This window comes from Phytophthora cinnamomi, assembly GCF_018691715.1.
Source record: "Phytophthora cinnamomi strain GKB4 chromosome Unknown Contig82, whole genome shotgun sequence".
In the NCBI taxonomy this organism is placed as follows: Eukaryota; Oomycota; class Peronosporomycetes; order Peronosporales; family Peronosporaceae; genus Phytophthora; species Phytophthora cinnamomi.
The window spans coordinates 311,604-327,669 of NW_027151015.1; the positions used below are offsets into that span (position 1 = coordinate 311,604).

Consider the following 16,066-nt stretch of genomic DNA (forward strand, 5'->3'; position numbering starts at 1 on the left):
AGACCCAGACGGAGAAACCAGGGCCTAAGTGGTCTGGAGAGCAAATGTCAAAGTTGGACGTCTTGTTGCTGGGGAATGGCGCTTTGCAGCTCAAATTTCGCGCGGTGGCTTTCTTCAACTGTAGTTATAGAACAAACAGAAACAATGCGCGCTCCACTAAAGTACTGTATGGATACCACCAAAAGTTCTGATTCACAAGTGTCCTGCGTCGGCATCTTAGCTAGTGCCTAAAACTACAGTATAGACGTCGACGTCTTATCTTTAGACATCCTTATCTTCGTCACGTTCGCCAAACTGGGCAACCTCCGCCTTGACACTTTGCAATCGACCAGCACGTCCAGCAATAACCAAGCTTTCGTGAGCCACTCCGCTCCCAGAGCACCCCAGGAAATGACCTGCTCTGCATCGAGACAGAAGGCCAACAACGCCAAGAACGGCACCGCTGCTCCCCCCGTCAACGCGCAGGTGAAGCCTGCCAGTGCTATGGTAGTGAAGAGAGCCCAAATGACTGGTACACCGACTAGAGTGGTGCAATCAACGGGTAACATCATCATTAAGAGCCCAAGCGCCAACGCGAATGCGAGTGGCTCCATCAACGTGAACGTCATCAAGACCGCCGAAGCGAAGAACTCCAAGTCGTTCACACTCAGTGACGTGACCACTTGGAGTGTGCAGCGAGCTCGTCAGATCCGCAAGACGGACTTTGAGCGGTTCGCGAAGCTTCACAACTACTTCACCGCCAAGGACGACGCAGTGGCCAGACCAATCAACAGCAGGGCCAACTTCAAGCGGGAGCACGTGGACCAGTGGGTGGGCAGCGTCCTGAGTCCGAAGACGCTCGCATGCATCCAGAGCACGCAAGAGACTCAACAGGCATTGCTGTCGTTGATCATTGTGTCTGCCGCTCTTACCAAGTATGGCGAGCAGGAGCTGGTCCGCAAGTACAGCTTCGGCGAAATGGACAGCGTCATCGGCGCTCGCTTCGGTACCAAAGGACTGCAGTCGAAGAAGCAAGTGAAGCACTCGGTCGGTGCCAGTTTCGTGCTGCGGTTGGCGCTGGGATTGGCACCCGGAAAGCGTGCTGCGTGCCAGGTTCTGCGTGAGATCTTGAGCCTTGACAGCAAAGCCTGCCTAGTGCTGGTGCCGACATCTAAAGGGTTGAAACAGGTCACCGGCAGGCCAATCGTGGCGGATTGGACTAAGGTGAACCAGTACAAGTTAAAGCACATGGTGAAGCAGGCTCAGTCGGACAAGTTCCAGGAGGCCATGATGCAACTCGGTGGCCTGCACCTGTACGAAGCTATCCGTACGCAGCTCCAGCAGATTGGTGGCGCGTGGGATGCCAGCAAGGACCAACCTGCTCTGCAGGAGAAGAACGTCGGTTCTCGCTCAAATTCCGCTAAGAAGAATACGAAGCCGCAGAAAGAGACTGAACTCCACATGGAGCAACAGGCAAATAACTCTACGCGTACCTTTGCTAGGATCAAAGGCCAGATTCAAACTGTGAAGAAGAATGTGCCGCTGGAGGCTGCAAAGTGGACGCAAATTCCGCCTCCAGTTCCAGTGAGCGTGAAGCCAATCAAGGACACGGCCCCGACTAACGCGCACGCAAAGAATGCGATTTCTGCCAACAGCCCTACCCAGAACAAGAATGCTACCCTTGTGAGAAGTGCGCCGCTCATAGGGGCCTGGGCCGGGCCACTTCCGGCTTCTGTCGTGCTAAGTCGGCCTAATGCCATTGTGAGCAATTCTCCTGCAATGGCGGCGCGAGGAGGAAACGGGGGTCGTGCGATCATCTCCGGGAAATCTAGTTGAAATTTAGCTAGACTGCTCGTCTTGATGCTGTTGATGTGTAGTTTATTGATGTACTAGTACATGCGTAAAACAAAGTAATGAAAGTGTTTGTGAGTTGGTGCGCTGAAAAAGCCAAGTGTCGTTGCTGTCGCGGCGAATGATCGGATTCGTAGCTCAGCAATCAACGAATAAATAAACGGATTGGAACACCAGCAACCTAAGAAGTCTTGTCCAAACAAGCCGATTTTGTTATGAGCAAGAATCGTACATCCTGCGATATGCTTTCTTTTGCTACACCTGCTCGACAGAGGCCTTGAGGTACTTCGCATATCCATCTATACCGTAGAGGTTGCTCTCCTTAAGACCAGGAAGATACCAACGGCCGACAACATGGATACTGATGCGTTGACGGCCCCATTTCTTGAACTGAGCCAAATTTCTTAAAGAGGTTAACGGCGTTTTCTTCTTGGCTTAGTGTTGACGACTGAACAAGACTTTTGAGCGCCCCATACGCCCTGTATTCGGAGGCATTGTCAGCTTCGATTTCAGCAGACCGGAACGAGTAAACCGGAGTTGTCTTGGACTCCGTAACTGCCAAGATAGCTTCAGAACCTGCTAGCAGAACGAAATCTGTTAACAAATGACGCAGTGGAGACGTGTACGTGTACGATTCCATCTCGATGCGGAAGTTCTGGGAGCTTTACAACAAATTGAGAAGTGCCTTGTCAGAGACGAGAGCTTCTAGTTTTAGGCTGAGAGGGCCACGGCTACTCAGTAGAGTACGGAAGTGAAAGAGTCTAAGCATTTCCAACGATCCAACTTGTTGTCACAGATCAAATGAACGAATTGCTATGGGTTGAATCCGTATGAATGTGGCGATTGTGGTGGCTATAGCGTTTTTTGTGGGGATTCATAATACCAGTAGTGCTCATGATGCGCTGTAGATACTAAACACGAAAGTGTTCATGGTGAATCCCCCATCATATCCTTGCAGAGTATGAATTTATCGAACAAAATAGTGGCAGTGACCATAATACTTGAAATATGGCCTGACATGTGAATACAGTTGACACAACTGTGTGAGTTTTACTTTTTTTTACATTTTACACAGATCTGCGGTGGAGAAATTTCGACTTGTCCAGCAGTGCCAAGCGGCTAAGCGATTTACAGCCCCAACCGTGTCGGTCAGGCGAAGATGCCGAGATGTACTCTAGCACCTCAAGGTGACCGAACTCTGCCGCGCAATCGATCGCAGAATCTCCAGCAACATGGTGATGCAGGTTCGCACCTTGTTGTGCCAGGAAGTCTACGACATCCAAGTGACCCATGAGCGATGCGAGCCATATTGGAGTGGCACCATCGTCGTCGACTGCATCAAGAGAGAAGAGACTGGAGGATTTTGCCAATTCTTGCACGACAGGGAGCAGTCCGAAGAAAGCTGCGAGGTGGAGTGCCGACGTCCTCCGCGGATCAAACGACCCGATCATCGACTCACTGGCTTCAGAGAGCGGCGGTTCTAACGTTAGTTCAGACGCAGGATCTTGCTGATAACAGCACTTTGCTCCATGACGTAGCAGCAGTTTGACCATACATGACCGTCCATTGCGAAGTGCTCGTAGCAGTGGCGTATCACCCAAGTCGTCGCAGGCATTGATGCCAGCCCCAGCATCCAGCAGCGTCAACACACACGAGGTGTGGCCATTCTGCGCTGCAAGATGCAGCGCTGTGGTTCCGTAGGATGCATCGCTGTCTCCAGTCGTGAGCTCTACATTCGCTCCATGAGCGATCAGCAGCGCAAGTCCAGCCTGCCATCCTCCTGATGCTGCAATGTGCAGTGCCGTCCACCCTTCATAGTCGTCCATACTTGGCGAAAACACACGCGCGTTGACCCAGATATCTCCCTGGTTTTTCAATACCTCGCGAAGTCGGCGCAGCTTCTGAGCTTTACAAGCCTCATGTAGCGCTGACTCGTGGTGCCGAGCAAGACTTCGCAACGAATCACCTACGGGCTCATTCCCAGTCGACATTTCAGTGTCCCAAATGCTCGACTCCCTCTGAAACCTGCTCTTCCAGTGCTGCTTTTTCTTGGACCTTCTTGTCGACGAGCTATCAAAGTGCTTTGTATCTCTCGTCCACGAAGCAGGCAACAGTGTCTTGATCTTGTGCAGCCACCAAGTCACTCCGCTATAGGCGCCATGATCCACTAAAGCCTTGGCGACTAGAAAGTGTCCTCGATGCAGAGCACACCGCATCGGTGTCGCCCAGTCATTCGTGCGTCGAGCGTCTGGCACCGCACCAGCCTGAATTAGTGCGTCCACAACTTCTACATGCGCTGCGTCTTGGAGGAACTGCGGGGGTGACCTGGATGCCACCTCACCACTCACAACATTCTGATAGTCGCACGCGTGGTGCAGTGGCGTCATGCCTCGAGCGTCGCGTGCATTGACATCCACATCGCTCCTTGCAGCCAAGAAGCGCACGACATCTGCACGACCAAGTCTCGCTGCCAAGTGCAATGGCGTGATACCCTGTCGTCCTCGAGTGTATTCATCGGCGTCTAGAGCTGCAGCGGTGACCAAGAACTTGAGCACCTGGACGTGGCCACTTTCAGCTGCGAAATGGACACAAGAGCCCAATTCGACCCCGTGACCCATGTCGATCTCCAGCGGAGCCAACGCGTTGGTGCGCGCCCCATGTTGAAGCAGAAGTTGAAGTACTTCCAGCTGGTTGAAGCGAGCGGCCAACAGCAGCGGCGTGAAGCCCTGAGCGTTGCAGATCTCCGTGTCGGCACCGTGTCGAAGCTGCATCCTGGACGCGTCGGCCCGACCGCAACGCGCATACAAGTGCAGCGCCGTGTCCATCATCCACTCGGGCGAATGTTCGCAATGCGGCTGGATCATGGTTTTACCGTACTTGACTTGACCGCGAGGTGGTCCGTTGGGTTGTGACGAGGTGTGGTAGAGCGACTGCAACCCACTCGCCCACAAGGTCGATGGCTTGAGAAGAAGGACCCAACACGCAGCTGAAGCCGCCTCCTCACTCGACTAGCGACTTATTCAAGTGAAGGTCTCAGCTGAGGCAGAGACCAAGCAGCGGGAGAGCACTTTTTTGATGTGCAATGCTCGACCCGCGAGGATGGACCCGAATGGGTTCGTTAATCGATTGGCGAAAGATTAGTCCGAGTGCATCGCCAAATAATATGCACGGAGCATGCTGCCAGCGCATTTGAGCGTGTTGCTATCCGTGGTGATGTCACCATGAGCCTTGAATTCATGCATTGTGATTTTTTTCACCACGCACCGAGCGTTTTCCGAGAAACGAAACGGCTGATTTTGGCAGCCGAGTGATGCCCACTGTGGGCACGCCGCATCAGCGTCGTCAACATTGCGCTCATGATGAAGAGAAGGTAGCGGAGCTCAATAAACTAAGCGCTCAATGTTTTCTTCGCCATTTCCGTTGAGGAAGAAAAATCCAAATGCTTTACCTTTTGTAGTCCCGACAAGACGCCGCAGTTCCTTTTCATCATGTCCTGGACACTAGAAAAGGGCACGGCACTGCTGTGTTGGCATATATTATCTTGGAGTTTGGATTGGAAGATGTCTCGAAAAATCTTGCGCCGTGTAATCGCTTGCTGGGGTTGAAGTGCCTCCCAAGTGTAGCGCTAGTTTTCGATTCAAATACTGCGTTTACATTAGCGCCAGCATGGGCCAGCATGAAAACGCTGGTGGTAAATGCACCATAACGCGTTGGTTAATGTGACGTTTGAAACGTCTAGTCTTCCTCCGAATTTTCGTGTTCACCGTCACTCGTACTATCGTCGCTTCCTCCGCCGCTGTCGATTCTGACGTCGCTGTCAGAATCACGCCCAGCTGTCTCTCGTTCGATGTCACGGAACACCTTACGATGATGGCTTTTCGAACGCCAGGTCAGCGATAATCCCTCGATACGGTTGAATTTGTTGTCATTACGCCCACCGATTGACACTTGAATGGTCAGGGATGGATGTCTCTCACGGCACAACGCGAGCACAGGTTTTAGCTCCTCGCGCATGTATCCTTCGGCCCAATTCTGCCTCACTTTCGAGTTGTAGGGGTTTGTGATACGCAGATGTGGCTTCATCGAGCACGACGCAGCTCCCAGCGTATCCTCACTTGTCCCCGAAAGCAATTTGAGAAATGCCACAACCACCGTGTAAAACTTTGCGAGCCTGCTGCCCTCGTGACCGCCGATGCTGATGTTGAATTCACGTTCCGCGACGAATCCGCCAGTGTTTGACGCACAACGCAGATACTTGAAAACGTCGCTACCAGTCAGCCGAGCAGGACCAACTTTACACTGGCGCAGCCATTGAGCCCGGCTAGAGTCACGAGTGTGTGCTCTGTCATCGTATCGATCGGTCTCATATTATAAAGGGACTGATCGGACGAGTCCACCATCCAGCAACGGGCAGTAGCTGGCAGCGGCTTCCCAAAATTCGTCTCCATACACAAAGGGATCTAGGTATCGCTCGTATGACTCTTCATTGGTATAGTGATCGATCTCAACGCAGAGCTTCGTCAGTGCAGGACAAGCGCGCAGCGCATCACCAGGGTTGTTAACCAAAACACCGTATCCCGGATGACTGTCATCTTCGCCAACGCTCACCACTGATCCTGGAAACTGACGAAGGTAGTTCCCATACCCCCAGCTCATGTTCGCTGTAAGCGACAAAGATGTCAGTTTTGGCTTCACGTGATCTCCAAATACACGAAAAAATGGGTCGCCGAAAGGCACAACAGTCCAATTGAACGTCCGCAGAGCCGTACACGAAGCGTTAAATGCTTGCCACGACTCCAACGAAATCGGCCACATATCGGGGCACGGCTCTTTACCTGATGTAAGCACCTGTTCGTAGCCATCCACGAACTCGATCCTTGGGCAAAATCTGGCCACCGCCTGAATATACTCATTACCAAGTCCCGAATTTTCGTCCTGGTCACACGACGGCATCGTGAGTTGCCTCAGCCCCCCCACAACTCACGTACCACTTCTCTAGTGCAGGAGTTAATTCCACCATCAACCTCCTAATTATCACTTCCGTAACGGTGCCGAAAAAATCGCTTTTACTTGGCAAAATGAGGATTTCCAAATGTCGGCAGGATTTCGAGGCCGCCTCTAGAATCCTAGGGATGTGGCGACTGAGCAATGGGACCTCGGTCAGATCCAGTCTTTTTAGCCCCGGCATGTAGTTGAACATGGTGTCCCAGTCGATATCCAGCTGATCCAACTCCCCCGGCTCCGGTTCGCTCAATATCAAGTTTCGCGGGTCGTGTCGCCCCTGACTGGGCTCGAACGGGCCCAACCGCAGGCGGAAGTCGCGCACTGCACCTCCATATCCTTTTATTTCCTCTAGGACGTCCTCGATGTCTTCGGGACCCGCGAAGTCCTCCACTCCTTGATAAAAGATTTCGTTTTGAAGGGTCTCCGACATGTTGTCGGCGAGAGCGTGGGTGGCTTTGCACACCAGTGCTAGATCTTGCAAGCGCTTCAAGGGGACAACTCGCCTGTGCGGGGTCAAATCTGGCTGCAATCCGTCGATGGCATACTGGAGGATGGACTCGAGTATTGGCGCGGGCAACAACGTCAGCATTTGGTGCAGATTGAGTTTTGCAGTGGTATCCGATGAAGTGAAAACACAAAACCGATATCATTTTGTAGCGTTTTTTAAGAACTTGTATCCTAGGCTAGGAGCTAGGATTCCTAGCTCCCTGGATCAGTTCAAACCACTTCGAAGTTTTAAACCCGAGACTATTTCGATATGAAGACCATGTTATGAGAGATCGCACGGAGTGGATGACTCTGTCGGTATGGAATCTTGAGAGTCGGTAGTGTATTCACTTTTGCTGTAACCAAGAAAACTTAAAGCTAAAATCAGCCCCTAATATCACCGTACTTTGTGTTAGAACAGCCGCTAGTTTAGTAGTGCAGCGACACTGTCACTTACCACTGTGGGCCAGCGGGACCTGCATGACATAGACGAAGAGAGTGGTCATCTTAGACTGAATCGTTGCTGCCTATGTTTCGAGGACAAATGCCAGTTGAGGTAACGGTGGAAGCCCCAACTTTCTCTTGAGCAGTAGGATTGCCATGATAAATGATAGTAGCTCGAGCAAACTGTAGAATAGGACGTTGAGAACAGAGGAATACAGCGCAGCGCTTGAAAGACCAGCAAGAGATGTGTAATATACACCATTGTCCATATGGAAAAGTACCAAGCGGTGGAAGCCTGAGCAGACCACAGCGATAATCAGTGGGTGATTACAATATTCTGCTTACGTTTCATAAACAAATACCAGGTCAGACGTACTGTAGGCAATTGGGAACATCACTACAACGTACTCAACCAGCACGAGGTACTCGGTGATGAAGAGAATGCGCAAAGTCTTCTGAATAATTTCTGTACGCTCCTCCCGCGAATAGATTGCCTCCAGACAAAGAGAGGAATCGGCGAAAGCTCCAAGCTCCATGTTTCCTGGCCTATGGATCGATTGTTTTCGAATATCAATATTTCTGTCGAGAAATACCGTCTGTTGTTGGCGTGGTGGGCGAAACGGATAGACCCGAGTTTTGCGAAATATCGTACCTCGATGCAACCCTTTCTTGTTGCGATTACTGTTCTGTCTCAGAACGAAAATTATGTCATCTTGAATGGATACACGCTTGCTTGAAGCTAGCCTCGAAGCTACCCAGGATTCAATACGCGTTGCCCACGATTTATTCAGGGTGTCTGACCAATAAAATCTGTTTTCTACCATAGGATCAGTCTCAGATAAAATAATACGCGTCGCAATTTGCACGAAGCTTTCTTTCGCTACGGGGTGGCCTTGTGGAATCTTCTTCATCAGTTTCTTCATTTCGTTCAGAATCTTAATCACGTCAATCATGGAAAGCCAGAAATGAACCAAATCGACCGACATGACGGCGGCTGTTGTATGCCAGGACGAAGAGTTGTTAAGGGCGTTTGAAACGTACACAGCGTTGAAAACCTCCACGATAAAAATGACAGCGTCGGGCTTCAAGTCGCGGTTTTCCGCAAGGATTCGACTTATCATATTTTTAGCGATAATCTTAATGATCGGAAGCAAGAGCACGAATAATGCTTGGTTAGTACCAGTAAGCGATACAAAACATAAATGTAAATCGGGTATGTAAATGTTAGTGCTACTTGGCAGTAGAATACATTCAGTTGGCGTTTGACATCCTTCCACAACGATGGATCAGCCCGCAACCGTGGACCCGAGATATACACGAAGCAAACCGCGATCATAATAACGTCAGGAGGAGCGACGACAAGCAACCCAAACGGGAGAGGGAAGACTGTCAAAATGCATAGGCCAATTATCACGCCAATTCCCACACTTGAGGCAAGTAGAGCGACAATAACGATCTGGCGCAAGGTAAACTTCAAGCTCGGAGCACCTTGACCCATCTGAACCAGAATGTTTCCACTAATAAAGGCAAGTAGCAGCCACGAGCGAACGAAGAATATCCAGTTCTTGTATACTCCAACGTCAGGGGAGGCTAGAGGTGGAACCTCCTTTAGTAAGCTCACCACCAGACAAGGCAGTGGTGTCGACAAAAGGATAGTTGCAATTCGTTTGGCACTGACGCCGGTGGCATACTTTTCGAATTTGTGAATTCGATCCACGGAATACTGACCCGTGAACTCAACTTGGACAGACATCCAGGACGCCCAGGTATCCCTACAACGTTGTCGAATCCATGTAATCATCTTTCGCTATCTGCTCTTTAGAGCGATAAGAGTAGAACAAAGAGCTGGTCGCGTTGTCCTCTACTAGCGGCAAAATTAGATTGCAGGACCGGTGTAGACAAAATTGTCGGCGGGTAGAGATAACCTTATCTAGACAAAGAATTCCAAAACTACTGTACAAGTGTATGTATTTCTTCAAGTAATACTTATCCACTGCGCCACGCATTGACTGAATTATACTGTAGGTATCCTAATTAACGCCATGAAGTATATAGCATTGTAGTGACCTCGAGGGGCGACGATAACTTGCTTGTATTTGGACGTGGTTTATCAGCATAGTTTTTAGGCTGACTACAGCAAACACTCGAACCATTTCAAAGGCATTTTCGCCTTGTTCAGAAATGCGTCACCGGCTCGAAACTGCATGTCGTAGTGATTCAGCTTTGTGCGATAAAACCGATCGGTATAGGTGTTGCCAAACTTGGAGGCCGGGATTCCCGTAGAGCAGCTCTGGAACTCAACCACACCATCATTTTTGTCGGATTTGTGAGGGATCAAGTGGCCGAGGACCCAAAAACTTGCTTGGTAGGACGACAGTATTCCAGAAAAACTTTCACTACACATGAGCGCGGACACATTTTTCCGATAGGCCTCTTGTGCTGCTTTATATGCCACTTTGAGGTATACTGAACTGTACGATCCGTCCTCGTATACCACAGATTTGGACGCAGTACTCACGGGGCATTGATTTTTGTACGCGGCTAATGTTTCCGCCAGAAAGTTGGTTCTCCCCGCGCAGGTGTCTTGTGCATAGTCCGATCCCATACTTCCTCGCATTGGTGCCGCCGTACTAATCCATGTAGAACTCGAGGACAACGCACACAGTCCGTTCGCCAACGCTCCGGCTAACATGAGACCTCCCATCGAGTGTGTCACCAAAATGGTATCATTAATGAGGAAATCCGTGCTCGTGTTGCTCACCGCAAGCGCTCGGTCACACACCTTTTGCTGCTGAGTAACGTTCATCCAAGTAGTGTTGATCGTATTGAGGTGTGTGTACTTAATCGATGTGCAGCAAGGCGCGTGGTTGGTAATATCCCCCCAGTACGTCAACGAGTCCTCATTTTCAGGCGTCTCATTCTCGACTCCCAGGCCGTGAATGAAAATACACGGACGTGGAGTCGATTTGCACGAACATGTGGTATCATGTTCAAACCAGAGCGAAATCTCAGCTGCTAATTTTCTTGAAGGATTCATCGCTAGTAGTTTTCTGGTGAGGAGCGTTTTTCCAGTTGATGTCACTTTGCTCGATTCTACTTCGGCTTTGCAGTCTCTCAGCTGATTAGCATTCATCCTTGGAGGAACAATATTCACATGACTCGCGAGGTACTCCACAGCAATGTCCACATTCCGACTGTACATCATCAAACCCGAATTGCTGGCCGCGCAAACAGCAAAGTCGAACCCGCTCACCGACGCTTTATACACGTTACCAGCAGTGCAATTGATGCTGTCGCGCGCACTTCTGGAAACACTTGGTATCGGCGTAGCATCATTCAGCGCTGAAGCAATAGCGTTGATCGGCGGGAAATCGTCCAGTTCCGAGCTTAGATATTGCACCGTTGACGTAGCAGAACCTGCTATCTGAGTACTGCTCAGCAAGTACGCAACTCCGTTCACCAATGTGTAGTTGTACACAGTTGCGTCTTCTCGAAAGGTGGCGGAGATATCGTAGAGAACGCGGCTTCCGTTGGCAGATACGACTGGATTGGCGTAAACGGAAAAATCATCTTGTCCGTAGATGTTCATGGAGCTGCGCTTGAGCTTGAAGTGAAATCGCAACGAAGGCCAATCTGTAGTTCCGCCTTCACGCATCGATTCTCCATCATTCTGGGTTGCTCGTGCTGGAATTGAGAGCTGTAGCAGCGCGATGACAACCACCAAAAGGGATGCAAACGACGACATGCCTAGCGCCACCCACGAGCAAGACTGATGAAATCAACAACTGAGGGGCATTATTAACAGGTAGATCGTGCCGAGGCCCGATTGTGCAATAGAAATAGGCGAACATCACCCTTGCACTACTTTCCACCGTAATTCAACCACATTTCCCTCCTGGTGTTCAAGCGACCATACTTCGCCTTCACGATCAAGAAATTGGCGAGTATCACACGTGCACTACTTTCCACCGTAATTCAACCACATTTCCCTCCTGGTGTTCAAGCGACCATACTTCGCCTTCACGATCAAGAAATTGGCGAGTATCACACGTGCACTACTTTCCACCGTAATTCAACCACATTTCCCTCCTGGTGTTCAAGCGACCATACTTCGCTTTCACGATGCTGTACATGTACACTGTGAACTCCGCAAAAGTTCACGAGGTTCATCGTTTACCTTTCGTGCTACTGTATGTACCTCGTGATACCTCAAGGTTGGCTATGCTATTGGCTCGATTATGCTCGCTGGTAGCACTACCGAAATCAACAAATCTACCTCTGTTTGGTGTGCGGCGCTTTCCAGTGCTTTGTATAATAATCACCGCACGCAGGCGGAACATACTTGCACGACTGAATCAATATGAGTGCATACATAACTTCAATTGCAATCAATTGAGTGCTTTTGCCTTTGATCGGAGTTCCCTCGAGTTCGGATCAGCCCGGGTAGACCGACCAGAACTCAAATTCCGTATATTTGGCAAATATACGGAATTTGAGTTCTGATCGGTCTATATTATTTGCCTAAATAGCTGATTCTCAGCTGCAGAATGCAAGATTCAAACGCTGTATACATGCATTTCGATGTTATACTCTACAAGCGCCTTAGTGCGCCGCGTTGCGGCGCACCAACCTCGCGGGTCGCCTAATGCTTATAGAATTCGTCAGTACCTCGAGGTCTAGCATTTTTGCAACAAAAGTCTCGTGGAATGCTATTTGACAAATAAATATCGAGCTTTGGCAGCCACCACCTCCGGAATATCACTCCAGCTACAACCGATAGCTGTTGTTTTCTTACGCGTCCATTTCAACGGCGAAGGCGGCAAACGAATGCATTACTTCGAGTAGACTTCGAGGGTATGGTGGGGCAGGTATTGCACTTCAACGGAAACGCAAACTGAACTCTAGCGGAGTCTTAAAATAAGACCCTCAACGTCAACGATGCTCAGTTGTTGTCGTACTTTTTTTTTATAAGGGAATTTGCCAATTTAGTGCACTTTTCAAAGGGCATCAGTCAAGGCGCGATAGCCGAAAGTCTACTGTGAGTTTCAGTGTGCAATATGCATGCCCAGACAGGTGTTTGTTTACTCTCTTTCACAGATTAATTCTGGTATGGAGAGGCTCTTATTGGGTAGTTTGGATGGACTGTAGTGAATGGCCTATTTCCTGCTGATTGCCAGTTTAGTGCTCCTTTTTATCTTAGTATTTGTATAAACCAGCATTTCTCAAACTGGGACAGTGTTTCTTTCGTTCAGTGGTTAGGTAACCTATAATACACGATAAAAATGCAAACACATCAGTTTTGAAAGGATATGTATCTTGGAAATAATTTGTCATTTCGACAGTGCTGACAGCTCAGTCGGTTAACGCCGCTGGCTTAATGAGGGCCCTACGGGAGCATGGTTGTCGCGGGTTCGAGTCCCTCGGACACGTTAATTCTCCGCACTGTTATAAAGGTATGATTATCTGCTCATCTGTGTGTGCAATTGACTTACAGTAACTAACATTGATTTGCCTGTCTGTCTTATCTCTTGACTAAACTTCAAACAGCGATTGCTCGGGTGCGCCTGGAGCATTTTCAACCTCCGTATGAACCGGTGTCAGTCGGGAACCTTTTTGCCGTGCCTTTCGAGGTTTTGCTTGTAGGTTCTCTAGTAGTTCACGGGTTAGCAATCGCCCACCAACTGTCGCTGTCTTCCGCTTCCTGTCTTTCGTGCGTGGTGGTGGAGGACGCTGTTGTTGGACGGTTTTCTTCACGTGAAGCCAAGCGGCTTGCTTAATCGACGCCGGCGCCGCTTCATAAAGCGCCTGTACCAGCCGCTACCAGCGCCAGTGCCCGTAGTCATCTCAGCTATCGTGCTGGCCTTGGCAATGATTTCCCACGTTTGGCCGGCTTCCCGATAAGCTGTCGCCCCATTATCCACTCACAAGGTTTGCTCTGCCTCAGCTGTCAGGCGTGGTTGAGGCCACGTCACTGAGACTCCATCGATTCGTCTTTCTTGCGCTTGCCTACCCACTTAATTAGCTTGCGGTAGAGTTTAGCTTGCTTTTGGTGTAGTCTCCGCGCTTCTTGGTCATGATTCTCGGGGCGAGGTCAATTTGGTAGTGATAGTCAAATAGTTAAGCTCATGCCACTAGTACTAACTGCAAAAGCAGACGAGACAAATCGGGTGGTCGAGAGTTAGCCAACAGGAGCTGTATACATAATGGCAGGTTTTACGGTTTCAAATATTTCATCCAGTAATATACCAGAGCTCGTAGGGTTTTGGCGTGATTGGTCGTTTCTATTAGTGCACTAATATGCTTCTAGTGCACTAAAGTGGCAGATTCCCTTACTAAAAATCCTACTAAACTCCAGGATATTGGTACCCTGTACCAGTCGAACGAACGTTCGTTCTGGGGGCAAAGAACGTTTTTAAACGTTAAAAACGTTCGATGGGGCGTTTAAACAGTTTTTTCTTCTTCTAAAGAACGTTAATTCGTGCACTGCCAGCACTGCCTGCACTGCGAAATCTACGCATAGAGGTGACCGCGTTAGATGCTAGCAAACCATGGACCGTAGTATTGCTAGCCGTACCGTTTGGAAAGATTAGCCTCACCCCAGTTCATTGCTGCAGACATGATGAACAGGGTGACCGCAGATACAACACGGCGCAGTTTCCGTCACATCAAGCACACAGTAATCGGTCTTGGAGCACCTCATTGGACTCTTCAGGGAGGAAAACGCAAAGTGAGCGGGAGAATACGACAAAGCAGCTCGGCAACCACCCGTTTGCCACTCATTGCGCGCGTCCTTTGAAGATATTGACCTTAGAACGCCTTATTAGGGGGTCACACGACGAACGAGGCATCGAATTTATTACTACTAGTATTATAGATGTTTAGTGTAAATCTGCAGTATTCCTTTAGACGCTTGTAAATTATGTACAACAACAGCATCCTAGAACAAACATTCGAACCACTTGAGCGGCATTTTTGCTTTATCGAAAGGTGCATCGCCCTCCCGGAAGGTCATGTCGTAGTGGTTGAGCCTTGTTCTGTAGAAGCGATTCTGCCAGGTGGTGCCGAATTTTGAGCTTGGAAATCCGGCGGCACAGCTCTGGAACTCTACCATTCCATCGTTTTCCTTGGATTTATACGGGATCAGGTAGTGCATCGCCCAGAACTTGGGCTGGTAGAGTGACACCAGACCAGTATCGCTTTCGCTGCACATGAGGGCGTCCACATTCTTCTGGTACACCTTCTGCGCAGCTTTGTACGCTGCGTTGAGCTTCACTGAGCTATGGTTTCCGTTTTCATTCGACATTGACTTGATCGCAGCTCGAATGGGGCACATGCCGACGACTTTAGCATAGAGTTCAATGATAGCGTTGGTGTTGTCAGAACACGAAGCTTGGAAAAAGTCCGAGGCCATGCTTCCACGCATCGGTCCTGCTAAGCCGACCCAGGAAGAGCTGGCTGCGAAGCTGCACTTCTTCGTAGCAATGGCCCCAGCTAAGATGAGATTCCCCATCGAATGCGTGATGACAATAGTATCGGCAATCGATACTTTCGTACTGGAGTTGCTCACTGCAAGTGCTCGATTGCAAACTTTCCGCTGCAGATCGTCGTCCGTCCAGGCGTAATTTTCCGTATCCAAAATGGCAAACTTCATCGATGAACAGCACGGCGCGTGCTCGGGCAACTTATCCCCCCAGTAGTCGTCGAACGAGTTTTGGTTTCGTGAAAACTCCTGCTTGATTCCCAATCCATGAATAAAAACGCACGGCCTTGGTGTGGATTTACAAGAACACGCCGAGTCTCCCCACGAGAAGCCAAATGCAGATTTTAGCATCCTTGAATCGCCGACGACATCGTGCTTTCCAGTAAGTAAAGCCTGTCCGACCGACGTCACCAAAGTGGGTTGAACCACCTTCGGGCACTCTCGTGTGGCATGAAAGCCAAATTCCTGCGTGTCCTGGTAATCCACCTTGATATCCATGGCACTGCTTCGCATTGTGAAACCTGATGAGCCGGTTGGACATACTACAAAATCAATGTCTTCCACTGAAGCCTCGTATTTTCGGTCCGATGCACACGGGACACCATTGCCAACACCTGAATCACTGGAAACCACCGTAGCTTCATTGAGCGCTGCTGCAATCCGGTTGATCGGTGGAAGTGAATCAGACTCCGAGTCCAAACACCTCGCCAATAAGGCTGTTGTGTCCGAACTACTTGACGAATAGGCAGCACCGTCGATCAACGTGTAGTTGTACACGCTAGTACCTTGTGAGAACGTGGCGAACGCGTCGTAGAGCACAGT

At 49.7% G+C, this 16,066-nt stretch overlaps 2 protein-coding genes across 2 annotated transcripts; one reads left to right on the plus strand and one right to left on the minus strand.

Moving 5' to 3' along the window:
* Positions 1-390: 390 nt before the first annotated feature.
* IUM83_19282 (Ribosomal RNA-processing protein 8) lies at positions 391-1,815 on the plus strand (the record flags this gene model as incomplete). Its single annotated transcript, XM_067944327.1, has 1 exon — positions 391-1,815. The coding sequence occupies one exon, from the start codon at positions 391-393 to the stop codon at positions 1,813-1,815; it is 1,425 nt and encodes a 474-aa protein (XP_067785153.1).
* Positions 1,816-4,012: 2,197 nt separating this feature from the next.
* Positions 4,013-8,300, minus strand: IUM83_19283 (WD repeat-containing protein 1-B; the record flags this gene model as incomplete). The annotated part of the gene is made up of 4 exons (XM_067944328.1): positions 4,013-4,078; positions 4,167-4,760; positions 8,046-8,059; positions 8,141-8,300. 4 exons carry the CDS (start codon positions 8,298-8,300, stop codon positions 4,013-4,015), a joined length of 834 nt encoding a protein of 277 aa, XP_067785154.1.
* Positions 8,301-16,066: the final 7,766 nt, after the last annotated feature.